Source organism: Aythya ferina (assembly GCF_964211825.1).
Source record: "Aythya ferina genome assembly, chromosome: 4".
NCBI lineage: Eukaryota > Metazoa > Chordata > Aves > Anseriformes > Anatidae > Aythya > Aythya ferina.
In genome coordinates this window covers 31719483-31744318 of record NC_140300.1, presented here as the reverse complement: position 1 = coordinate 31744318, position 24836 = coordinate 31719483, and the positions used below count along the sequence as shown (strand labels likewise).

General features: G+C 49.1%; 1 protein-coding gene across 5 annotated transcripts in view; it reads left to right on the top strand.

The window, feature by feature from the left end:
- AFF1 (ALF transcription elongation factor 1) overlaps window positions 1-24836 on the top strand; it is an 85642-nt gene that overhangs the window by 15746 nt on the left and 45060 nt on the right. For 3 of the 5 annotated variants that reach the window (XM_084517390.1, XM_084517388.1, XM_084517387.1), the window contains exon 1: window positions 14692-14819. The exons of 1 other annotated variant lie outside the window; for it this stretch is intronic. In XM_084517390.1, coding sequence (XP_084373516.1) covers window positions 14695-14819 — 125 coding nt within the window. In that variant the 5' untranslated portion in view covers window positions 14692-14694. Of the gene's footprint in view, window positions 1-2802; window positions 2960-14691; window positions 14820-24836 lie in introns of those variants that run through there. One more of the 5 variants, XM_084517391.1, reaches the window with a different exon arrangement.

Below are 24836 nucleotides of genomic sequence, written 5' to 3'. Positions count from 1 at the left end.
TGTTATTCCTCTGGTCCAGTAGTCAGCAGGACCCTGGTGTTCTCCAGCTGTGCTGTGCAATTTTTGCACTGAGGTTTCAAATTATTCCAGTATTGATGTTACTTGGAAGCTCTGCCCAGGCGTTATGCATTGCGTGACATCGCGGTGACTTAGTTCATCTTTTTAAAGGCTGATATTCGTACGCTTTTTATTTGAATTCACCATCAAGCCAAATTCAGCATGATGCCAATTTGTGGACGGGAGGACACCATTAGGATTGCTTTGTCCTGAGGACTGGCAGTGGGATCTGTGTGGTTCATGGCCATGTCTTAAAAGACTCATTCATATTGTTGCCTAGGCATCAGTGATACTGTCATTTCTTAAATTTGAAGCGCTCACCTTTGCAAAAAATAATAGCAACCTTTTCATCACAGTGTAAATTCAATTAAAAAATTAAGCCAGCTGCTAGGCTGACATTCCTGCGCCACGGCGTTATACAGTCATCCTTTTGCTTGACCTGCAGGTCTGCAGCCTCTTCAGAGCTCAGCAAAGGGCTTTGCTTTGTGCTTTGAAGAAACTGGTGGTAGGCATCCTCACCTGGCAGCCTGAAGGGTGGTAGACATCTGTTATCCTGGCTCAGCGGCTCTCATGGATGCTCATGAGATGTGAGGAGGGCAGAAATGTTGGATAGTGACGTATGGAGGGCTCTCTCTGCCATGTTCTCTTGGAGAGCCTCTGTGCTACCTGTGCCAGTGCCTCACCATGGCACAGCCATGCTGGAAGGCCATCACCCTGTTAAACATCAATGCCTCTGTACAAGGTGGGAATCAACAAGTGCTTCTCAAGCAAAAGGGCAGAAAACTGCTAGAAACTTTCAGTGCAAACAAAGCATATTGTTTGTGATGATTCTTTCCTGGAATAAAAGCTTAGCTGTTCTGGCAAGAGTATATATGTATATTTGTCATCTATTGTTATGCCCAAAAGGGCTGAAACGGATTGTATTTAATCTTCAGGGAGATAACCTTCATGGAAATCTTTAGCCTGTACTATCTGGATTAAGAGAAGCTCTGTGAACAGCCAAACGGGGCCTTAAAACAGACAGCAGCTCTGTCTGTAATTTGACAAATGACATTTCTTAAAATTTCTTAAGCAGTCTGTCTGTGCAGTGCGGACAGGCAAAAGCTTTGTTTGGTATTGGAGACAAAGAGGAAGCCTGTAAGTATCTAATTTTCAAAATTGTCTTCAACACAGAGCAGGTTCCAGCCTGGTTAAGTGTAGGCAAGGGGCTTGAGATATCCTTTACTGCTGCTGTCAGTCTCTTCGTACAGGACTGAAGCATCCAGGCGTGTCTTCAGAAAATTTGTACTTGGTCTCACAGGAAGGAAAATGACCCTTTCATTTAATGGTCGCCTTTGACAAATTGCTTAGAAGCTGTGTCGCCTGGCTTGCATTAAACATCTGGAAATGTAGTCTGGACTTTGGGCCCAGGTCCAAATTCATTCCTAGTCAAGCAGATCTGACATTTGGTCCGAGTCTTGATGTCTCCCTAAGCACTTGAGGAGCCTGGAGTACTCAGCATTCCCTTCATGTGGGCGAGCAGCTGAAGTGCAGGGCTTGGAGAGAGGAATGCTGACCACCACCATCTCCATCATGGGCTTTCTGCAGGGTCGAATCAAAGTAATGGGATTGCCTGCTTTGTGCACACTCAGAGATGAAACTTTGAGATAGATTTCAGCTCATTTCCTTTCTCTGCGTAGTACCCCTTCTTGCAAAAAAAAAAAAAAAAAAAAAAAAAAAAGGTTCTGTTGTTGCTTGCATGAGGATGGTTCAATGAAATTTTAAGTACTTGGCTTGAAAAAATGTAGATACTCTTTAAAAAGTAAATGCATCTCTTCCCCTTTTCCCCATTTCCTAATCTCTTCAGCAGAAATTGCAGCAAATAGTTATACGTACAACTCTCTAGGGCAATTTTTCTTTTTAGGGGAAAGCCCCTCTAAAACGTTGTCTGGGTATGCAGTCCTGGTGCCAGTAACAGTATGGTTAACTATCAGTGCTTTGGGTTATGCTTACATCCTTAGAAGTTTCTAGCAGCAGTGAACCATGTCCTTTGCTCTGAAGATGTCAGGTTCTTGGCATTATTATTTTCTTAGGGGAAAAATGAAGTTCCTTGAAGTGACAGATTGAGGATGTGGGATTATTTATGTATATATATTTTCTTAAGTCATAATTTTAAATGGTGTGATCAAGCCCTACGAAGAAAAGACAAATTTTGAAAACTGCAGTTTGTTGTTGTTTTTTTTTTTCTACTCTTTTTGGTCATGTCCATTGCGCTGAACCCAGGTTTTGCCACTTAAGGGAGGTGAGTGTCCTGGTAGAGAAGATGAATATTGGCACAGAGAGGTTGGAGAGTGTCCATCCTCGGTGCCACTTGACCTAAATCGGTCGTGTTTTGGGGACAGGCGCTGGAACACCCGGTATCTCCACACCGCGCCACAGCTGGCAGGCTGAGGCGGGCCCCCCCCCGCGCCGCCTGCAGTCGCTCCGCCCGCCCCCCGCGCCTCCATCAGCGGCCGGGCCGGGCCGTACCACAGCGCCCCTCCCGCGGGGGGGGGGTGCGGGGGGCATCGGCTCGCCCTGAGGGGCGGCGGCCGGGCCGCGGCGCCCCCCGCTCGCTGCCCGCCGCGGGGCCGGGCGGAGCCGGGCGGCGACAGCGGGGGGGGCCCCGCAGCCTCCCCGGGGACCCTCGAGCGGCACCGGGGGCTGCCGGTGGATCCTCCCCGCCGCCGGGCGGTGCGAGGAGCCGGGGGAGGGCCCGGCCGTGGGGCGGAGGGGGGGAGCCGGGGCCAGCCCCGGCAGCGGGGCGCTGAGGAGCAGCTGCCGGGCGGCCGCCAAATGGCCGAGGGGCCCCGCGCCGGCCGGCGGCTGAGGCGGCGCCGCATGGGGGCCCGGCGCTGAGCTCCGCCATGGCTGCGCACTCCAGGTACGGGCGGTGAGGGGAGTTTGGGGGGGCTGTGAGGGGTTTGTGGGGGGTTTTTGGGGTGTGTGGGATCCTTCAGGAGCCGGGCTGCCTGCCCGGTGCGCAGGAAGGAAAATGGAGGCAGGGTTGTGCTTAACAAAGGGACCGAGCTTTGATTTGCCGGCTTTTTGGTTTGTTTTTTTGGCCTCCCCCTTTGATTCACACGATTTACTGGCCTCTGTTGTCAGTGTGTCGCTTTACAAGGCCCACATGCCAAGAGAGGGTCCGGTGTAAACCCCAGCGCTGCTGCCTGGCCTTGAGGCTTGGCCGGGCCCCGAGGCTGGGGGCTGGCCGGCTGCCTCAGGTCTCAGGGCCGTCCCCTGGGTGCCAGCCCCCAGCCCCATCTGTAACCCTCCGGGGCCAGGCAGCGCTCCCAGAGCACGGTTCTGACGCGGTGAAGCTGCGTCAGAGCGTTTTGGTGCGGTGAGTAAGAAGGCAACCCCTGCGTGCTTCGTTCAAGTTTAAAGCTGATCGCTTTAAAACACGTTTAAAAGGGAGTAGGAGTGAAAATGAGCAGCAGGAATGAATCTCTTGCAGGAGAGAGAGAGGCTGCGTTTACCAGTAAGCTCAGTGCCTGTGATACTCCTCTTTTGGGGGCACAAGTTGGCTGTGGCATCCGCCTCATTGCAACACATACGTGCTGTATGAGTGCATAAAAGCTTTTCTTCAGCAGCAAGGGGTGAACGCGTATGTGCAATAAATAACTGGAGTTATGCTGCATAGGAAGGAGAGGCCAAACGTCTCTGGAATGAATTTGTTAAAACATGCCAGAGGGTTCTCCCTGGTAGGCAGCTGATGAAAGATGTGGGCGAGCTTTTTGGTTTTGCATCTCTTCTTAAAAAAAAAAAAAAAACAACAAAAAAAAACCTGCAAGCTCAGTAAATTACTGATGAGGTGGTGTGATACAGAACACCACAGTGTTTGGGTATCGCTCGGTATGAGGTCTTCGGGCACTCCTCCGTCTGCTTGGGCTTGCTATTTCTCACATGCTGGGTGTTCAGTATGCGCAGCTAGTGCAGGGGATGTGAGCCTGGGGAGAGTGCGGGTTTGGCAGCAAGAAAATCCTGCATCCGTCCTTCAGCTTCAGCTGTGATCCAGCACAGCTCCCATAGCGTTTGGATTCCCTTGTTCTGAAGGGTGGAAGGGTAAAGAAAACCGTGTGGTAAAACGTGCCTGTTGCTGCTCGCCAGCATTTTAAAAACTGCAGTAGTAATGAGCGAGAAACTGATGTGTTAATGGGTGCTGGAACAATTTTTTTTTCTCCATACTAAATCTTAAGAATGGATTACACGGTGAGTTGGGTGTTTTGTTTTAGCTGTTTGAGATGAATCAGCTTCTGCCACTGGCTGCTGTAATTAGCTTATATCCAGAACCATTAGGTGGAGAAACCATCCCTCGGTCCGGGTTGTTCTGTGTTTAGAAAGTAGGGGGGTTGTTTTCAAGTTGCTGGCTGAGCTGTCGGCTTGCAGCTGTAGCTCTCTGTGCACTCACTTCTGGAACATGCGGCTGGTCTGCTGCTTGCAGTGTCCCTGGGCAGCACGGCCTCGGTCAGGTTTTTGTGCTGTATTCGGGAACGCGTGAAATTCAGAAGCAGAGTTGAGCAGAATAAGGAGAAGTGCACTGTCTTGTTGGCTACGGTATGATGCTGAGTGCTACGCAGCTGCTCTGAGGTATGGCAGGACCCCCAGGAGGTATGCGGGACCGACCGAGACCCTCTGTCAATGTGACAGCTCCAGGCAGAGGTCAGTGAGGCACAAGAATGTGGCTTCTTTGCCGGGTGGTGGAGCCCAGCTCTCTTCTGCTCCCTCCTTCATTAAAAAACAAGCCCTGCTGCAGCAATCGCAAGCTGAGGAGCTTTAAATGCATAGCTGCTTTTTTGAAGAGGTAGGCTGCTGTTCTTGGGCTGGCCAGGAACATTGTAAATTAGCTGTGGACCCTGTTGGTTACACTTAAAATTATAGATAGCATCCAGAATAACACTGTATTTATCTAAGAATTCCTGCTTGTTGTAAAACTTGGCTTTGGATGTGCTCAGTGTGGTTGCAGGTAGGCAGAACCAACTGCGTTTCCTTATCTTTGTAGGGCAGCACAGTCAGAGCAGCGTGCAATCAGTGTCGTGCCATCATCCCCGCCGGGCTCACCTTGCTCCTTCTGAGCTGGCCCTGCAGGGAAGGGTGAGGATGGGCAGCACCCTGGGGAGCCCTCCCTTTCCACCCCGACAGCCCCAGCACCACAGCTGGCCCTAGAGGTGCCTCGGATCGGGGCTGGACCACTCATTGGGGTAGAAAAAGGAGCAGATGATGTGCCAAAAAAAAACCTTGTGGCTGTACCTGCGTTTAAAACACAGTGAATGCAGTGAAAGAGTCTCTTCTAAAGGGAGTGATGCCGAGGCTTTTTCCCAAGGAAGAGGCACTTTGAATGATGCAGCTTGATTTTTGCTCCGTGTCGTTTTGCAGCTTTCCAGGGCAGATCGACAGACACGTTTCATAACATGTTTGTTCCGTGGGTCCTGTTGATACAGGCAGGTGCGAGTATTGGTGATACTGCATTCCAGTCAGCTGAGGCAGGTGAAGAAGGGCTGAAACAGCCTTACCTGTAAGTTGAAAGCTAAAACATCCACCGCATTTCTCCAAAATCTTCCTGGAGAATTACACTTGGGTTTTCTCTGGCATGCGATGCCTGGCTGCCCTGCAGCATGCTTTGCAGGCTCCTGGGGAGCTTCAGTCCACAGCTGCCGACTTGTCTGGGCTCTCTGAGCTGGCTGTGGGGCAGCCCAGCTGGAAATGGCCTGTGACTGGAGCTCCTCCAGGGAAGAGGACACCCAGGTTATTTGTTAAGGGTGGTGGGGATTACAGGTCCAAGCTGTAGTAGGACCCAAGTCCCCCGAAACCTTGGAAATGCTGTTATCACGGTGTGCCAGACCTGGGGTGGAAGGGAACATTTCCTCAGACCGAGTAATTTGTGCTGGGCCTGAATCTGTGTTGTAGAGAGAGGCATCTTCTTGCTGCTTTTTAGGAGAAAGTGCAGGATGCAGCACAAATAGCAGGAAGCGAGCTCTTCATGAACCGCATCAATTCTCCTCAGCCTTTTCTTTCTGTGTGTAGCCACAGTGAGTGAGAGCACAAAGCTCTTAAATCCTTTAAAAGATGTTATCGAAGGGACCTCAGTAACTACGTAGGGAAGCTGCTAAGACTGTTCCTCCTGTCATGGTGGGCTACAGGGAGGTGAGGGAGAGTTTTCCACAGCGTGCAGGCAGCCTTCCTCCTGCCAGCTGCAAGTACAGGGCGGTGGGGAGCTCAGAGGCTGTTTAACCTCTATTTATAGGCAAGCACTCATCCTGTTCGGGCTTGAACACGGCACAGAGGTTTTTTTTCCCTGCGGTACATCACCATGAAAAAAGCACGGCCGTGCTCCGTGTTGCAGCTCAGGCTCCCAGGGCTGGTTCTGGCCATGATACAGGGCAGAAGGCACACGTAGTGCTGGGGTGGAGCGACTGGCTGGGGCAGACAGCACTCCGAGATGTCACCGGGGGAGGATGAAGGCAGAGCTGCCTTGCTCGGGTAAAAGGCTTTAACAGGGAGCAGACGAGCGCTTGTGCAGATTTTCCCCAGCTGCGTGTTCACAGACAATTTGGGGAAGCACTGCTCAGGTGCAGAAATCATCCATTGCCTGGTTTTACCACATGGAGGGGAGGGAGCCAGCTTCATCACGGCTGCTCTGTGCTTCACCTGCACGCATTTGTCTTCAGCATTAGCCTTGGTTGTTGTTTAATATTTAGAGCTGTCATTTTTCGTTGTGCTAAATGTTTGTTGGAACAGGGATGGGAAGTTCCAGCGTTGTTCTGCAGCGTTACCCAGCGGGTTAAGAGAAAGCAATGCCCCTGCTTTAGGTTTCAGAGAGAGGTCAACAAGCAAATGGTTAATGGTTAACCTCTGTGACAACAGTAAAACTCATTCTCAGAACTGTAAAAAAAAAAAAAAAAAAAAAAAAAAGTGTGGGTTTCAATTGTGTACTTGTTAAAGGAAAAAAAAATCCTCGCCAAAACCTAAACAGGAAGAGTACAGCAGATGCTGGTTTTTTTGTGTGTGTTTTTTTTAAAAAGAAAAGCAAAGTGAGAAGAAGTGTATGTTAGTGTTTGAGATATATATGTCTGTGTGTATATATACACACCTCTTTGCTCAGAATACCATTTACGGTATAATCTATAAGCAGTAATTGATGTGTTTGTTCATCAATATAGGAGCAGCACCTTCGTGGCACAGTATGTTTGGCAGCTGGTGTGTGTATGCGAGGTATGTGAGTGCGGGTGCCTCCTCTGAAAGGCAAGTCTTTTTTTTCCTCCTTTCCTGAGCTGCGTTACAGGCACTGCAGTTTGAAACACTGACAGCTGGTAGCATCTGAACTTGCAAGGAATTATTAAAATGTGTGGTGGTAAACGAGTTTTTACATCTTCAAAGAGTTCGAGACACCTGGTAAGAAATTGCTTTCAGTATTCCTGCGCTTCTGTAGTCTGTGAGATTGTATTTAACAAACGTATTACAGAGCTAATCCATCTTTGCAAGTATGGCTGAGCGACTCTCCCTCATGACTGCTCTGCAGCTCTTGCTCAAGGCTCCTCTCTCCCCAGCAGGCTGATAGGGAGAAAACACCCAGCTTTGAGGGCAGGGCTGAGAACAGGCTGTTGTCGGTCTAGGAATACGTTTATTTGGGGCAGGGAGCTGGCCTTGCTCAGAGCCACCAGTGCCTGTGTGTTTACCAGGAGGAGTTTGGCTGGCAAGCTGGAAGTGCAGGCAAAGAAATAGGCTGCAGAGGTGAGATAACTGCTGGCCAGCACCGGGCGTCAGCTCCACCGTATCTCTGAGCTCCTGGAACTGCCTATCCTAAAAGCACTGAACCCCCCATGGTTTCTGTAGATGCAGAGGTGAGGAAAAGTAGATTTTCTTTGCTACTGCAGCATAGTTGGAAACAAGAAACACATTTACTTCCCTGCCCTGCTGCGTGTCCTTTGGCAAAAATCATGTGTGCAGCTGCTTACTTTAAAACATCACGTCGTGTCTTCAGGAGGTGGCGTTTGGTAGTGGTACCTGTCTGGGGGGAAACGAGGCGAAGTGGTGATTATACCAAAGACTTTGCGCCTCGTCTGCTGTGATTTTGAGCTGAACTGGTGGCCGGCCGAGGTTCTCACATGACAGTGCAGCAGGCAGTGCTCCTCCTGCAGGAACAACCGGCTGGTTTTAAAGCTCTGTCGGTGCCAATTCAAAAGCATGTCAAGTCTATACGCTGCTTTTTTCCCCCCATCTATGACTGTGCTTTATGCACGTTTATGTTGAAAGCTTGTGATTTTCAGTGTGTTTAAATGCTGTGTCTGTGAAATGTTGGAAGTGATGGCTTTTTAGTTTCACAGATCCTTGATTTAAGAGACGATGTTCCATAACTTCCTGACGACCAAAGATGCTTTTTAAGGGGAACGCGATCGTTGCGCCGAGGTTTGAGAACACCGTTTATCATCTTTATCTGTTTGCAACCCCCTGCCCACTGTACACAGGCTGATTTCAGCAAATTAATAAGCTTGCTGTGCTTAGCTGGCTCTGTGAACCTCCTAGGAGTAAATGCCTGGTTCTGTGCAGTGGACCACAGGCCTGAATGAAGCTGCTAGTCTAGAGACTAAGAAAATTCTGTGGAACTGCCCAAATCCTGGAGGCAAAGAAAAACAGTTAGATTTGTGTTCTTTTCTTTGAGAAAGTCTTGTCTCTTTTCAGAGGCACGACAATAACGAGATGTGGTATTCAGAGACGTTTTTTCCGTGCCATTCCGCATGAAAATCAGTTGACTCGTACATCGAGGCATTAAAAATAACAGACCAAAAAACTTCCTAAAGTGGCTGACATGGAAAAATGCAGCAACTCAAATGTTTCGCCTTTGAAAAAAATACTTTGGGTCAATTAGTGCCCCAGAGCTTTCATGCATTGTTCTCTGTGATTTGTTCCAAAAATCCCAGCCTTCTCTGTTACAGCACATGCTGATAAAGGAATAGCTCCTTGTCTTTTGTTCTTCCCGCACAGGATTTTTCAGTGTTCTCAAGCTATCGGGATAAAAATGATGTGATGTTTGGAGGAGCTAGCTGAAGTTCTTCCCTGCTGGGAGAAGGCAGAGTTTGTCAGTTAGATGGTATAATGTAATCAAGGATTTGCAAGTACAAGAGCTGAAGGAGAGCATGGATGATGCTAATAGTGCTGTAGGAGTTGGGCCATCTAGTTGTAACAGATGCTGGAGATTTTTTTTCCATAAATTACCTGTGGAAAAAAAAATATTTTTAACATATTCAGTAAGTTCTATTTAAGGGGAAAAAGAGCTTCACTTTCTAGTTTGTCTTAGCAGGATACAAGTGTTTGTCAACCAGTCAAAAGCCCTCGATGGGTAAATGGGATGAGCTTGGCCTTTGAGTGTCTCAAAACATCACAGCCCCGACCTGGTGTTTCCTCCCCTACTCCGCTGGCACGTCGCTGAGCAGTGCTGCTCGAGAGCTCCCAAACCTTGTCAAAATACATGAATCAGTCTGGTTCCTGGTGGTTTGGAAGGTGTTTGCCTTCCAAGTCTGTCAAGCTAGCGGCCCTGTGGTAGGTGGGTTTCCCAAACTACACATCCCTTTCTCATAGGGTTTTGGAGGGACGTGCGGAATGGATGGGCAGGGAGCCCGTTGCTGTTCTTTCCCGTACAGCTCAGACATCTGATACAGTCTAGCACTGCTTTTCGCAGCCAGAACCTTCCTTCTGTGATTTTTTAAATAAATGCAAACAGAGTGTAATTGCCACATAATCCGATAATTGCAACCAAACCCACCTCAGGCTGGTTGTTGGCAGCTGTATTGGTGTGTGTTGACGTTGTTCCACTATGTGAATTTATTGTGGAAGCTTAGCAATTGATTAAAATATGTTCCCAAGTGCTATTTTATTAAAACAAACAAAACCAAAACAAACCTATCCTGCAATGCATGCAAAGCCAGACACGATCTGGATTGTTTCTTGACTCTAATGAACAGTAATTTGACATTCAGACCTTTCACAGACTGTACCTTATGTCTCAGTCCTTGCCCTAAGAGCTGGATTTGTCTCTGTGCTGTACTTCTCTTGGTGGCAACGCGCACGGATCACTTGGTGTTTCAGGTGAGGATGGTGCACGTGGCCCTGTGCCCGCCCAGCTCTCCTAAGAGTGCTGGTTCTTGGGGCTTTCAGATTTTGGCAACAATTACTTGTGCTAGCCAGAACAGGGGCAAAGGGGAGAAAAAGTCATTTTCAGCGACTGCAAACATAAAACTCAAAAGTAATGTAACATGCTTCCCCACCCCTTGAATAAGTCAGATAGAAATGGTGTTGTGAAGAGGTCTCTCTTCTTTCTGTGCCCTGAGCCTATCTTTTGCTTCCCTTTTGAGGGGTTTCTGTGCCATCCACCGTTTCATGTCTTCCTCTGGTCCTTTCCTTTCCTGCTGTGACCTTGGTGGGTGAGAGATGTCGATCATGGGCCAGATGAAGAAATAAACAACTTCTGGGTGGGGGAAATATCAGGAGAATAATGTCTTCATGTGCCTGTTCCTTTCTGCATGTATTAAATACCGAGGTAATGGTTTCCTTTTTTTTAAAATGGCTTCCTTTGAAAATGTGCCATCCACTCCGCTCTCAGCTTAACAAAGGAAATTTACAGATGATAATTGATATAAGCTACGTTTACTTGAGTGCAACAACTTTAAAGGCCATTTATGCATAGTAATCTGCCAAGCAAATAATGATTTGTTTAGGTTTGTTCAGTGCTCCTTTCCTTCCTCTAGCGGAGTCCCTCAGCACATGTGAAACAGGCTCGGAGGGCTGAGACACCGGCAGCAGTCACTGGGGTTAAGACGGTGCTTTTAAAAGGTCTTCAGTTCAGTCATGCACTTTTCTTAGAAAGTCCTTGAATGGTTCTTTCACCCCTTTTTCTTCTCTTGCCCCTCGGTGAGCAAGGACAAGCAGCTCACGTCTTCCCAGCACGCAGCAGCCTCTGGATGGAAGCAGCGCACGGCTTCTGCTCCAAATTCCAGCGCTGTCACTCGTGCTCAGGTCCAGCTCGTGGCCAGCTGAGCTGAACCCTTCTTATGAAAAGCTTAGCCTGTGTGCGTAAGGCAATCGCCTCCTTTTACGATCAGGATCTGATTTCCTCGTTGCCTTTCAGCTCTCGAGTCCAGTTCCAGAAAGCATTCCGGTGAAGAGCCCCACTGGAGCGTATGCACAACAGCACTTTTTGACCTGGAGCTAGACAGTGAAATGTGGAGGATGTTTATTGTGTCTGCATCTGTGTGAGCAGGTGCTCAGAAAGGGCTCCTGATTCACAGCTTTAAGCCGAGGAGTGACTTCTCTGTGTGCGTGACAGAGAAGTGATGTGGGAGAGGGGAAGGCATTTAGTCTCACCGTTTCCTCTGTTCCTGTTCTTCTGTTGTGTTGGTTCCTGCAAATGGCATTTTATAAAGCAAAGAAGTGTTAAGTTGGGGGAAAAAAAAAAAAAAAAAAAAGGTGTTTTAGAGCAAACTACCGGCCAGAAAGGATTCCAGTAGTTTTTCTGAGGTGAGGTTGGATAAAAGCAAGGTTTTAGGTAGAACAGGCAAAAGAAGCAGTAGTGATTCTGTTCCTTCCTCCTGCCCATTTTTTCAGGTGCTTCCAGAAATACTTAACATACCGCAGCTGTTGTACAAAAACCTTTGTGTGTTTCTGGTGGTGTGTTTGGTAACTGTAACAACCGAACCACTGAGTAACATGTATGTGTGGGGGATTTAGGAAAATTCTGTTCCCTTTAAAAAAAAAAAAAAAGAAAGAAAAAAAAAAAAAAGAGGCAAAGCACAAGCTGGGGATGAGGAAGAATCCCTGGCAGCATACGCAGAAGGGTTTAAAATCTTCTTTGGAAATTTGACGTGGTGCTTAATGCAGGGCATCTGCTGAGACCCTGGGAGAGCAAAAAGCCTCCTGCTCAGGGCGATGAATAAGCCTGGCTAGAAGAGGCACGTGGGAGGTCTGAGGACGAGGAACCCCAGGGAGAGGCGGTGTTGATTCACTTCTCCTTTTGAAGCTGCCTCTTGCCTCCATGCCATAGAGGATGGGGACTGGAAGAGGCCATGGGCTGCTGCTGTGAAAATCAGTGAATGGGCAGAGGCTCCAGAGGTTTCTTCAGAGAGGAGACCTGCCCCTGGAAGAAGTCCTGAACGGACAGAAGGCTGCGTGTGCCTCATGGAGCCTCTCCTGCGAGATCCTACGGCACCTTGGTGTAATTTGCCAGCCCTGGTTGCAGGTTTGGCATGAAATCACCGCTGTCATCAGAGCAGATGTGACTTCCTTTGAGAGTGGTGGTTTCTGCAGGCAGAAGGATGGCAGTTCAGAATGGGTTTGGAAAGATCCCAGTCCCTTGGAGAGTTCAAACTGGAAACAGAGTGACGGAGAGGGCATTGAAGCCAATACAATAGAAGAGCTGTAACGTAATTAACAAGGATGTTGACTAGTTGCCTTTTACCAGTTGGCTGGCAGGTTTTGCTTTCCTTGAAAAAGGCAAGCAAAGTTGGTGTGATGTGACCATATGTTGTGATGGCTGAGATAGGCCTATTTTTGTTCAGCTTGCTCTCTGGTTTGCACTGCAGCTGATCTGCCTGCTCGCTCCGGGAGCTTCCTGCCAAGCTGAGCAGGAGGAAGAGCATCTTTCTCGTGGGTCACAGCCATGGTACTTGGTGGTGGCTTCATGGTATCGATGCTGTCTCAGGGCTGAAGTTTTGCAGGTGACAAAGTGGGAGCTTCCAGCAGTAACCTGCAGTTTCTTTCTCGTCACGACCAAAGCTGCTGTGTCTGCACGGAAACCCTCCTGTCCTGCCTGTGGGTGTCCAGCCAGCGGCTCTTGGCTCTGACCCAGGTTCTCGCTGTTCTCTCCCTGATTTTGGGAACCTGTCTCTGTTCCCACACGGGCGCTGCCTGCCCTTCTGGGGCTGCTTCACCGGGCACCTGCTGGCAAGGCTCCCGCGGTTACGTTGCCTTCAGTTGCTCAGTTGTTTAACCAAGTGCTTTTAACGGGAACACGAAACCAGGCAGAAATACAAAACCTCACAGAGTAATCTCTTAATTGCAGTGCTGTCGATGCCGATCCACCCCCCGTGGTTACTGTACTCGCAGGGGGGCGCTGGGGAAGGAAGAATATTAAATGAAATAGGCTGAACACTTAAGAAGGATAATTTATTGCCAGTCCGAGCATCAAGCTAAGCGTTGCAAATAAACGGCCGATAGAAGTGCTTTTGGAGGCAAAAGTTGCCTCGTTTGATGTAGTTGCTGTGTGGGACACCTAAACTCTACGGGGATAAATACACAAAGAGCAATTAATTAATAGTGGCAAGATACACATGCCTGCGCTGTCCTGAGGCAACCCCAAAAAAGTATTCATCAGCAGATCGCCCAGTTGCTGGCAGATGACTCCTGCTGTGCAGCAGTTTGCCATTTCAGCTGGAAAATGCATTGTCCCTCAGCCTCCCTGCAAAAATCACGGCTTTGGCTGCTGCGTGGTGCACAAAAAGCAGCGCATGGGAGGGGAGGTGTTTGCAGGCACGTTGGCTTTAGGATTTCTGGGGACCGCCGTAAGCCTCCCGAGGCCCATCAGGCCTTACAGATGCCGTGTCACTCTTTGGGGTATCTCGCCTAGGTTCAGCAGCAGCAGGCAAAAGCAGGGCGGCTCCGTGGTGGTGTGGCAGCGCGTTGGTTGTACAGCTGCGTGCCCTCCAGAGCAGAGCGGGGTTATCAGCGAGTCCACAAACAGGGTAAACATTTCGGAAGCGGCCTTGCTGGCTCCTGCCAGCACTGCCTTTTCCACCACGTACCGTGGGTGATCCCCGTGCTGGCTCCACGTGCTGGCAGGAGCCCCTCGGTTGCCCAAACCTTTCCTTGCACACTGGGGACATCCCGTGCTGCGGCTGCGCTCTCCAGGAAGCGCACACGTGTCTGCCCAAGTTGCTGCTGGTTGCAGCCCCTGCAAAGAGCACTGCAGGCACGTATTTGTAGCAAGCAGCAGCAAGGAAAGGCGAAGCACCTCGGCGTGTGTTTTGGAGGGGCATATGCTTTGCAACGTGCATTAGGCATGCTTCAGTACCTGCCTAATGCGCCCTGTCACGGATTATTGCCCTTGCATGGTCTGAATGCTTTCCAAGCCCTTCTGCATGACAATGAGCCGCTTTGTTAGAGAGACATCAGAGGGATGGCTCCAATGCGGTTGGAAACCTCTTAATAAAATCAAACAAAAGCGACAAACCATGGGAAAATGTGCAGACGGTTCGGAGTGTGGATGGAAAAATTAGGAAATACTTGTGGAATACCTGGGACCTGGCAGAGGCTGCAGGAAAGATTTTTTTAAATAGGCTTTTGAGCATATAAGCAGGCTTCTTCTGCAAACAGTGCTAATCTCTTTCCGTTCCTACTTAGTCCTTGCTATGCAGATAAGACTTGTTCAACCTGTTACTCGGTACGTGCTGTTATATAAAGGGAAAACTCCGGGGAGTAGGAAACCTTGTCATTTGTTGCATGAGTTGTTTGCTGCCCGTTTCTATGGAAGGTTGGAAGAATTTAAGCCTTTAATACTCCTTGATTTTGCTCGTGTCAAACCCGGTGGCCTGCAGGCAGCGCAGCTGACACTGAAATGAGGTGTCGTTGGAAATGACACGTGAAATGAGGACGGGGGCACTGGCTGGCAGCGTGGCCGTGATGGGGCACCCGTGGACGGACCGCGTAGCACTCGGGTCCTGCTGGACTCAGGAGCTGCTTGGTGCAGCCTGCACAAGGTCAGCTGGTGGCCGGCTCTGCAGAAACCCAGCAGCGTGCTCACTCAGCTGGACGTGCAGAGGCGGTGGCTGTAGGGTGAGGATGCTGTTCAACAAGAGATTTAAAAGGCAGATGCACAAAGCAGCTGCTCAGTAAACATTGCAGGGTTTGGGTTTTTCACCCAACAACATATATCTTGTTAGACTTCTTTGGTGCAGTGGAGAGCAATGTTTTGTGCTTTTTTTTTTTTTTTTCTAAGAGGATTTAAGGAGCTAGTTCCATAAAATTAGTGAACAAAGAGCACATCTGCTTGAATAATTTTAATGTAGCCTTAAAGTAGAAAATGTATTGCATTTGACTTCTTGCACCTGCGATAAGCATTGCTGGATGAACTGAGGTAGAATAATAGATTGCAAGACATGAATCCTTGATTTGCTGTTCAGAGCCATTTCAGGTGGATAATTAAACTTTTTTTTTTTTTCTGATATGTTGATATCTGGATTTTTTTTGTAACCTACTTTTTTTTTTTTTTTTCAGAGCTTTTTACCACAACAGTTGTTGAAAGGCTCCCCATTTTTGTGGGGCCCTCTAGGAAAGAGCAAGTGTGCTGGGGGACCACTGGGCTTTGCTTTACCAAGTACTTCTGTGTGAGGTCAGGAACACGATGCTAGGACAGTTGGTGTGAAGAAAAAAGTAATTCCAAGTAATCACAGTTCCTTTCTTACAATCAGTAAAATGAAAACGGGTGTGTGGGAATCAAAATCTTGTGATTGTGTGAACAAATGAATGAAATTTGGAGGTTTGGACCCAATGATCTCAATGATCTCTTGAGGTCCCTTCCAACCCCTACAGTTCTTACAATTCTCCAATTCCCAAATCTGAGATTATGATCTCAGATCTGCCTGTGAAAGACTTCTGGAGCCTGTTGTAAGGGAACAGAAGCCTGATTTCATGATTTTGTTCCTCTCTTGGTAGTTCTCTGCTGCAAATGCCTTGTTCTCTTGCTGTCTGTAAGCATGTCACCAATGAATTGATTGTACAGGACAAGAAGTGCTACTTCACACAGGATTTCAATGAAAATCGACAGGCAGGATAGTTCCCACGTAAATGGCACAGAATGGAGGTTTTATTTCTCTTCCCAGGCAAGCCTAGAGCAGTTCCCCAGAGCTGCTGCCTTTCTGTTGAGAGCAGCAATACCGAGGCAGGTGGCTATGCTGAGAGAAGATTTCATGCAGTTCGCACGCGGCAAGAGCCCGTCCCTGCCGAAGAGGCTTGCTGCTTGCCACGTGGTAGCCGCTGCATTCCTCTGCTCCTATAACTGACTTGCAGAGCCGTAACAGCAAGATTTGGCACAGAGATCGTGGCCCGGCTGCGGCGGTGCGTGTTGGATTGCAGTGCTGGAGGATCTTGCCGTGCTTGGGCTGACTTGTGTTTCGGCGTTCCTCCACGTACTTCACTTCAGTCTCGTGGTTTTCAGAAGCTGCGGTTTGTAAGCTAACACTTGATCCGGGTTTATTTGTGTCTCTTGGGCTGACTTAATTGTTTTCATTATGAGTGGGATGCAGCTAATCAAGAGGGAGAAACACCCTGGGAGTGGGTGATGCTGCAGCTGAGTCAGTTCCTGAGCAGTGGGAGGTGATCCAGGTACCGCAGCCCTGGTGGAGGAGCCTTCAGCGTGTCCTGTAGGTCCTGTTCTGTGTCCTACTGCCTGACCTTGTCTTTCTCCAAGCAAATGGCCGCTGTGCCACCCTGACACAGCCACATCTGATCTCCTGTACGCATCCCTAGCGTGTGCCAGCTGCAAAGTGCTTTTCCCCCATTTCCCCTTGAGTGGAAAACTCCCTTGCAGCAAGCTCCTGGTGCTGTAGGGCCAGGGTAAGTGCCTCTGAAACAGCTCCTGCCCAGTGGCTGCACACAGTGCTTTGTTACCCTACTGCTGCTGTGCCTGCGCTCAACCTCTGGCAGACATAAGGTGGATTTTGTTGATGGGAGACTGTATGACCACCTTTGGCTGTTAAATCCTGAAAATGGGAAATGGGGGTAAACACAGATCCTGCTCTTGTGTCCAGGGTGGGTTTGCACATGGAACAGCTGGCGTAAAAGCTGCAGGAGGATTTCTCTTCACTGCCATAGGTAAAACACTTTCAGGCTTTGGGTGGCACGTTTAAGTTGCATACATTGGAAAACAGATTGCTTTTTCAGAAGGCCGTGTACTGTGACAGCAGCCTTTCTGCGCCCCTGGTGTGCTGTCATACGTCTGTGGTGAGTTAAGCACACACTTTCCTTGGTGTAATAGGTCGCTTCCTCCTCAAGCTGCTTCGCATCAAGGTTGTGTTGTAATGCTTTGTCTTGAGGAACAAGACCGGCCCCCATCAGCCCTTGCACATTGACAGTTTATTTTTTTGGTCAGGTTTCTCAAGATCTCAAGATGTAACACGAAAAAAATCACTGGGAAAAAATAAGACAACTGAAGAAAAAATTTTTGAAGATTTATTTCTCCCTGTGTTTTTCTTCTTATTTCCTTATTTTTCCCTCATGTCATTTTTGCATTAGTTCTACAGAGAAGTGCATGACATTTGCTGAGGGTTTTGTAATGACTTTTTTTTTTTTCTCTTATCCTCTATTTGGTGGACGTCTGGGCTTTGATCTACAAATATGTCCCAGTTCTTAGATGGGGAGCTCTGCTGCATCAGCGAGGCAGGGAAGCACTTGGCAGGTATATGTGCTGGGAAGGTTACTCTCCTAGCCTGCATGGCGCTTGGTAGGTAAAAACATAAAGAGAAAGCTAAAAAGGAATAGCCATTTTTGTAGCAAGGGTGATTCACAGGCATAAATTCCATAGCTGCTGATAGTCTGTTGTTCCTAACCAGGGAGAGCTTGCTAGTGGGGCATAGCTTTTTATCGGAGAAGCTGTTGCATGCTTCTCAGGGTGTGAGGAGAGACAGGAGAGGAAATGAAGGGCTTAAAGCTATCCACCAAGTAAATGCTCCGTAGTAATTGAAGAAGCTTGTTTTAGGAATGACTCTTTTTTCCTGCTTGTGCATTGAAAGCCAGAAACTGCGTCATTCTTAAGCAATCCCAAAAGATTTGGATATACTAAAGCAGTGTAGGATAAGCAGAGTGGTGAGTTACTACAGCAGGCCTGCACCCAGCAATTCCCAAGGCTCTTAAGACTGTCGGTTCTGTCAGTGGAAAGGTGGGATGTGCTCGTGTCCTCGAGCACATCTTGTTCATCGCTGGTGGACCCGTGGGTGTTCAGAAGGAAAACGAAATGCTGCTGATGTTTGCTCTGTCGTGTGGAGGCATTTGGAGATCGTGGCGTGAAGGCAAGTGCTCGAGGCTGTTGGTGCAGAGCCGCGGCAAGTGTCACGCAGCGTGGCTGTTCTGATGGAAAAATTAACTTCTGAGGCAGGAGCTGGCCTCAGCGTAGAGGAGCCGTCAGGAAGAGAACAAGTGAGACTTGGCAGGGGTGGGCCTGAGATCCTGCAGGGTGACACCCGGGTATGTCCAGAAGGAAGATGGAGAGTGATGGGTGAAAAGTTGATGGTGATTCTGCAGTCACGGTGGTGAGGGATGGTGCTTAACCAACGCTACACAGATGGTCTTTGAAATCTGTTTTCCCTGTGCTTCGTCAGTCAATGTTTTCTCTCAGAGCTCAACTTCTGAGCAGAGCCAGAGTTTGTGTTCTGGCGGAAGGGCTACACCCCACCCCGTGTGTTTGGTGATAATGCCAAGGCCTCGTATTTACTCGCAGCAGCCTTTGATCTCGGGAGGCGTGATGTAAATACCTGCACAGGGTTAATGTCTGCTCTGTCGGTGTGCTAGTTTCTCCAGGACTCTTCTCAGACCGGTGTGGGGGTGATGGGTGGTGACTCAGGGTCCCCTCCCTGGCCGAGCAGCAGGGATTGCCATTTCTCCGAGGGGCAGGTTCTCCCAGCCAGGATGGGAGGTGCTGTCAGAGCAAGGCACGTGCCTCTAGGAACACCATTGAAACTTAGCCCAGGTTGGTCTGCTCTCCGAGAGCATTCAGCACGGCCTCTGGAGCACTTGTGCTAAGGTTTGCTGGGCTGTAACCACCTCAGTGGCAGGCTGAAGTCTTCAGCTTCAGTAGGAGAGCGAAGTTCTGCCCACTGCAAAGCAACCCCAGCGATTTGTGTGCGCGTCTGTGTCCCGAGCAGGCTGGTCTTTTGATCCTTGTCGACAAAGTGACAAGAGACACAGGCTCCTCTTGCCTGCTCACAGTTTCCTCTCTTTTCCTCAACTTACCCGCAGAGACAGAAGTGCCTCCGGGGCTGAAAGGTGGTCGGACCACATACTTGGCTTGGGGAAATCCTGCAGACGTGTGCCTGATGAATGAGGCTGCTGTACACAGAGCGCCCGTCTCTAAGAGACAAAGTGGTCAGGATTTTTCATTGCTTCTACCCGGTGATTTAAATTTTTCACATTTCCTCCTGTGCCTGCCACTTCCAGATCAAACAAAGCCTTAAATTCATCATTGCTCCGCCGCCTGGGCTGCTCTCCTTGTAATTACTCTTCACACATCCACACCTTCTCAGAAGCCCTCCTGGTATATTTGCATTTAGATGGAGAATGACAACTTTCGTGTTCCCTGCAGAACTTGTAATTAACGCCTTTCCCGACAGCCTTCTATTACCATCAGCCTACCGGGGAGAGGGTACGAGCCTGGATTTCTTTGGAGACTCGGTTTCTGGGGCATCCTGGGCAGAGAGACTGCCTCTCTTGCTTTGCTGAGGGGCTCTGACTACAGCGTAGTTACGTGCTCTTACCGAAGACGACAAAGTGGAGGCTGTATGAAATAATTGTCACGTCTTTGCAGGTTTTTTAGGCTGCTGCTGTAGACAGCTGTTAAGCAAGGCTGGCCCTCAGCACATGTTTCAGTTCGTAGGGTGAGTGGTGTGCCTGTGGAAGCTGAGCTGTGGGTGTTTGGGGCTGTAGGGCCAATTCTGTGAAGGTTTTGTCCCGTGTGAGGAGCGGCTGAGAGCTCCCCGTTGCTGCTGAAGTCACCAGGCGCTGCAGGGGCTCAGCTCCTCTCAGCAGACACTTGGGCTTACTACTGGGAGCTGCTGGGTGAATCAAGGCCTACCGATGCCAAAAGGAAGCAGAAACCTTTTAAGGACTGAGTAATTAATGTATTTTTAAACTTGGCAACAGCAATAGGAAACAAGTAGGAGTTTGAACCCACAGATTACCGCAAGAGAGGCAGTGGGGAGATGTTTGGCGTTACTTAAGTAAAAATGACTTTTTCCTGGAAAAAGCCAACTTAAATTGGTTAAGTTAACCAAACTGGAGAGCATGCACCGAAGCTGGTCTGTGATGATGATGCAGCAAATAATTGACTAACTGGGCCATCTGCTGCGCCTCTGCCATATGCTTGCTTCTATCGGCTCGTTCTGTTCTGTGCAGTAGCGTTTAGTGGCGTGAAGCAGCCCTTCCAGCAAGGGAAAGGAAGGAAAGGTTGGGACGAGGCTCATCTGATGGTGTTTGCTGTTAGCTTTAATGTCTGGCTTTGATCTGCCTGTCTCGCAGCCGCCTTGTAAGGCGAGAGCCGAGCCTGATCTGCGCTGCTTCCCAAATGAGGCAGGAACGTGTCCCTCAGCCCTGAGAAATGTTGATCGGCAGCTTCTCGTGATAAAAGAGAATCGGTTTTAATGACAAAATAGCTGTAATAAATCTGTGATTTCCTGCAGTTGTGCTAAAAGGAAATGTTCCCTTTTAATGTTCTGGAGGAAGAGGTTGTTCAGAAGGAAGTGAGCACTGTTTGTGTTTGCTTTCAGCCTTTCTCCACCCCCTTCCCTGCTGCTGGAGTAATCCCTTCTGGGAGCCAGCAGCAGATCTTACTGCAACTAAAACTAAAGCAGATTTTTATTTTAGTTTTGTTTTCGTGCAGAGAAGACGCAGGTCAGGAGCAGAGACAGACTTTCCTTTCGCAGCCGTCTATTTTCTGAAAATGGCATCATGGGCTGGACAGCCACGTGCCAGCATCTGAAACCCTGGCGAAGATGGCGATGTCAGGGAGATCAGTCTCAAAGTTTTAGCTTCTGTCTTCAGTTAGCTTAAGGGCTTGCTTTTACAGCAAACTTCAGGGAGGTTCTTTCAACTGCACAACGAGATTTTTATCCCCTTTCTGCTTTTGAAAGCGTGTCCGCTTCTGTGCTCTGAAGTGGAAGGAAAATTCTGAAGGAAAGCCGGTCTGATAGCTTTTGGGAAGCGAGGATGAGCGTGGATGGGGCTCCTTGAGCACAAAATGGAGCGGGTGACGTCCCGAGGTGATGGATGGGTGGTCAGCTGCCCGGCCATGCAGTGCCGGGGGGAATAGGGCAGCCCGCCAAGCCCTGCTCGCCAGCCCATACGTGGGAGAGCGCCTGTATCCGCCGGAGCCGGCACGCTGGTCTCCTTTCAGACCTGCTGTTGTTGGCTCCAGGGCAGGAACGCAGCATCCCTCCACCCCCTCGGTCCCTCCTCCTCTGCTCTTCACACACTCTTGAAAAAGAATTTATTGCTGGGAAGCGGGCTGCGGGTCAAGGAGGGTTCAGGGAAAGAGAAGGTCCCGAGACGTGTTCCAGCTGCTGCTCCTGCAGCAGGCAGCACGTAAGGTGCTTCGTGCTCAGCGCTGGGATACACAGAGCAGAGACAGCTCTGTCTCTTTGGAAGTATTACAGTTGCAGGAGATGTAAGCTGGGACTCTGTAGAGTTTTCCTTTTGTTTGGATGTAATCAGGACCTGTGAGGAAAACAGCTCGATGCCTCTGAGTTTGGATGCTTGCCAGCCTAGAAATAGAAGGATATCCGTAATCCACATGGACGCGGTGCTTTAGAAAACAATTTGCAAGGTCATAATACGTGGCTTGGATCTTTCTTACTGCTGCTGTTAAACTGCCTGCGAGTTTTCTGCTTCTCTTCTCTAAGCCGAGAGCTTGTGAGACGTTTGTGGCAGGGCACAGCGTGAAGTCAGAGCCCTGATCCTTCCCTGCCGACAGCAGGCATTGTCCCAGCAGGACAAATACAAACAGCCACCAGGGCGTTCCCCCCTCTGTGTTCTCAAAATCTCCGACTGATGTTCCTCTTGCCTCCACTCCTGCCAGTTTTTGCTCCTGGATGGATGTGCACACACACCGTCTGCTTAACTTAATAGTTGTGAGGTTACTGCTGCTGCTAAAGAGTTCAAAATGCAGTCCTGTGGTGCGAGCACTAACGTGGCACTACTGCTTTGGTTTACATTTAACGCCTAGCAGCTCAAACTCGAAATGTTTAAGTTTTTCAGGTTTGTTGTTTGTTTTCCTTTTTGGAAAGGCGCTGGAGCTGAGCCCTGTGAGCTGCTGCGTAGCGTCCAAGTGACGACGCTCCTTCCTTCTGCGTTGCTCATCTGTGCCCAAGGTCAGGCCTGTTTTGCATGACTGAAGAATGCTCACTCGGTGCCCAGCACGCAGTCCATTGAAGTCAATAAAGATATTTATGCCTATTTCAGTGGGCTTTGGCTCACCCACCTGCTCCGCAAGTTGGGACAAGTGACCAAAAGGCGAAGCCTCTGGGTCAGAATTTCCACTCGTTGGCTTGAGCTGAGAAGCGATTCATAACCTCAGCGCCCTTCCCGCCAGCAAGATACACACACACTTGTGCTGATGTTTGTGGATCACCCCAGGTGCTTTTTCAGTCTTGGCTTACTGGTGATAGTGGTGTGATCTTGGGTGTTTTTTTCTGGAAGAAAGGTCATCTGGCTAGGTTACTGCTCCTGCCCTTCTTACCAGTATTCATTAACAAAAACTGCTGATACGGAGTTGAATTCTGTATGGGTTTGTCACGCACAGAGAGAGCACAGGCCACATCGTGGACATCCTTCACATGGTGGACATCCTTCCCCTGGTCCCAGCTCCCCACATCAGCTGGAGGCTCTGCGAGCCCTGAGCACCTTGCGGCAGGGGCACCGCCAGAGTGAGCCATGTCAGACCTCAGCTCTTGGGTCCTGCTGCGAAAGCCTTGCTAAACAACAAGGCAGGCATAAAAAAAGGGATATCTGAAGGTAACTGAGGTTGTTGTGACGGTCAGGAGTGCTGGGAGAAGGTAAGTTACACCTTTGGTTGTGACAGCATTCTCCAAGAGGCTTGCCTTCATCTTCCCCATCCTCACCAAAAGAGGCAAACCATTTCTCACCTGGGGAGATAAAATGAGATTTGACAGATGGTTTGTCTGCTGCTTTTGCCCTTCTGTGTAGTTTAGACGAGTATTTTAAACTGCTTTCATTCCTTGTGATCTCATGCTTCAGCACAGAGCTATGCCAGCTCAGCAGCTCACCCGCGGGAGGCCTGGATCTGAAGCGTGCCTCAACAATCTGCCAATTGCATTAGCAAAATCTGTGCTGGGGAAAGCTAGCACAGTATCTGTGAGTATTGTACCTCAGCCAACACTGTCAGTAATTTAATAAGCACTTGGGAGAAAACAAACAAAGCCAAGGATGGGTATTTAGTGCAGCAGTTGTAGTGCAAAGAACCAAGCGCTTGGTATCTGCGGTGTGCATTGAGGCAGCCTGAGGTGTTGTCAGTGCCGTGCAGGCCAAAATGCATATGTGTATCCAAAAACACAAAGGAGGAGAAGGAGCTTTGCTCTTTTTACTCTTTGTCACATTGCAAAAAGTAGATCCCCTTCGTGTCTGCTAACTTCTTGCGTGTCCTCCTGCCCACGGAGCAATGGAAACAACGGCCTAAGCACGGCCAGGGGAAAACTTGACTGATAGCAAACAACTGATAGCAAAAGGAAATGGTGGAGAAATGTGTTTTAGGAAGTCATTTGCAGCCTGTATTGGGACTATGTCCAAAAGGTGTGTCTTCTGCTTTCCCTCAGAGGTGTGTGTGATGAAAAAAAAAAAATAGTATGTGGCATGTGACCAGAGTAAGCAAACTGTGTTGTGTGTAAACACTCCCAGGTTTGTTTGTAGTAGCAAATGCTGTCTCCTGGGATGGCCAGGAGGAAGAGTTAATTTTAGCTGCAGGCTGTCTCGTGTTTCTTGCCACTTGTGCGGCTGGGGGAGGACTTGGGGCACCACGAGGCATTGGCTCTGTGTGCATGCTCCCGTTGTATCTCTGGCACTGAACTGAATGCTGCTGTTAGCCTCTAATACAGACTCGGTGCTGGCTCTGGTGGGCAGAAGTCAAGGCTGGGAGCAGAGCTGGAGCCCAGCACGTGGTCACAGTGAGGGAGGAAATGAGCCCACACAGGGGTCAGGAGAGCTGCTTGCAAGGGAGCCGTGCAGTCTGCTCAGGGAAAGGGACGACTGTAGGGCAAGGAGACAGGAAAAGAAGTGAGGGCTGCCACCAAGGGCTGCCACCCTGCTCCGCTTTTGTTGGCTTCTGCAGCCACCTGGGAAATGGGACAGGGCCTGTGGGGGAGAGGATCTGGTCCACATTAAATCTCAATCATCTTGCAACAAGTTTGTCCTCTGGTTGGCATCAGCGTGCCTGGAATGGGGCTGTAATCTCACAGCTGTGTACAAGGGAAGTGTCAGGGGATTGCTTGGTGCTAGCAGCCAACTTCTTAGCAGTTAAAAAGATGTTTGAGGGCTTTTTCGTGCTTGCTCTGAAGGGAATATTTTTTAGAGTTATATAAAGGATATTTACGGAATCACTTCTTACTTCCTGGAATGTTTGGAAAATGATGTTTCATTCAGGAAAAATTTTCCAGATAACTGGGACAGAAATGTTGAGAAATACTGTCAATGTGAAATGCACTCATATAAGAACTCTCTCACATACACACGGTTTCAAGGAGTGGATGCAGCCAAGAATTCGTCTAATTTGCCCTAATTCTTTTATTCTGCAGTTGCTCTCTCTCACATCTGGCTGGACAGAGGTTTCCCAGCGCGCACACACAGGGCAGCTGACCAGCAAAGTGCTTAGAGATCGGACATTTTTCACATGCGAGATGACAGCAGATGCACAGCGGAAATGTTTCTCTTGCATATTGTTTTTAACAGACGGGTTGAGTGTATTTACCAAATCGGTGATCTGTGGGTCCTTTTGATTATTT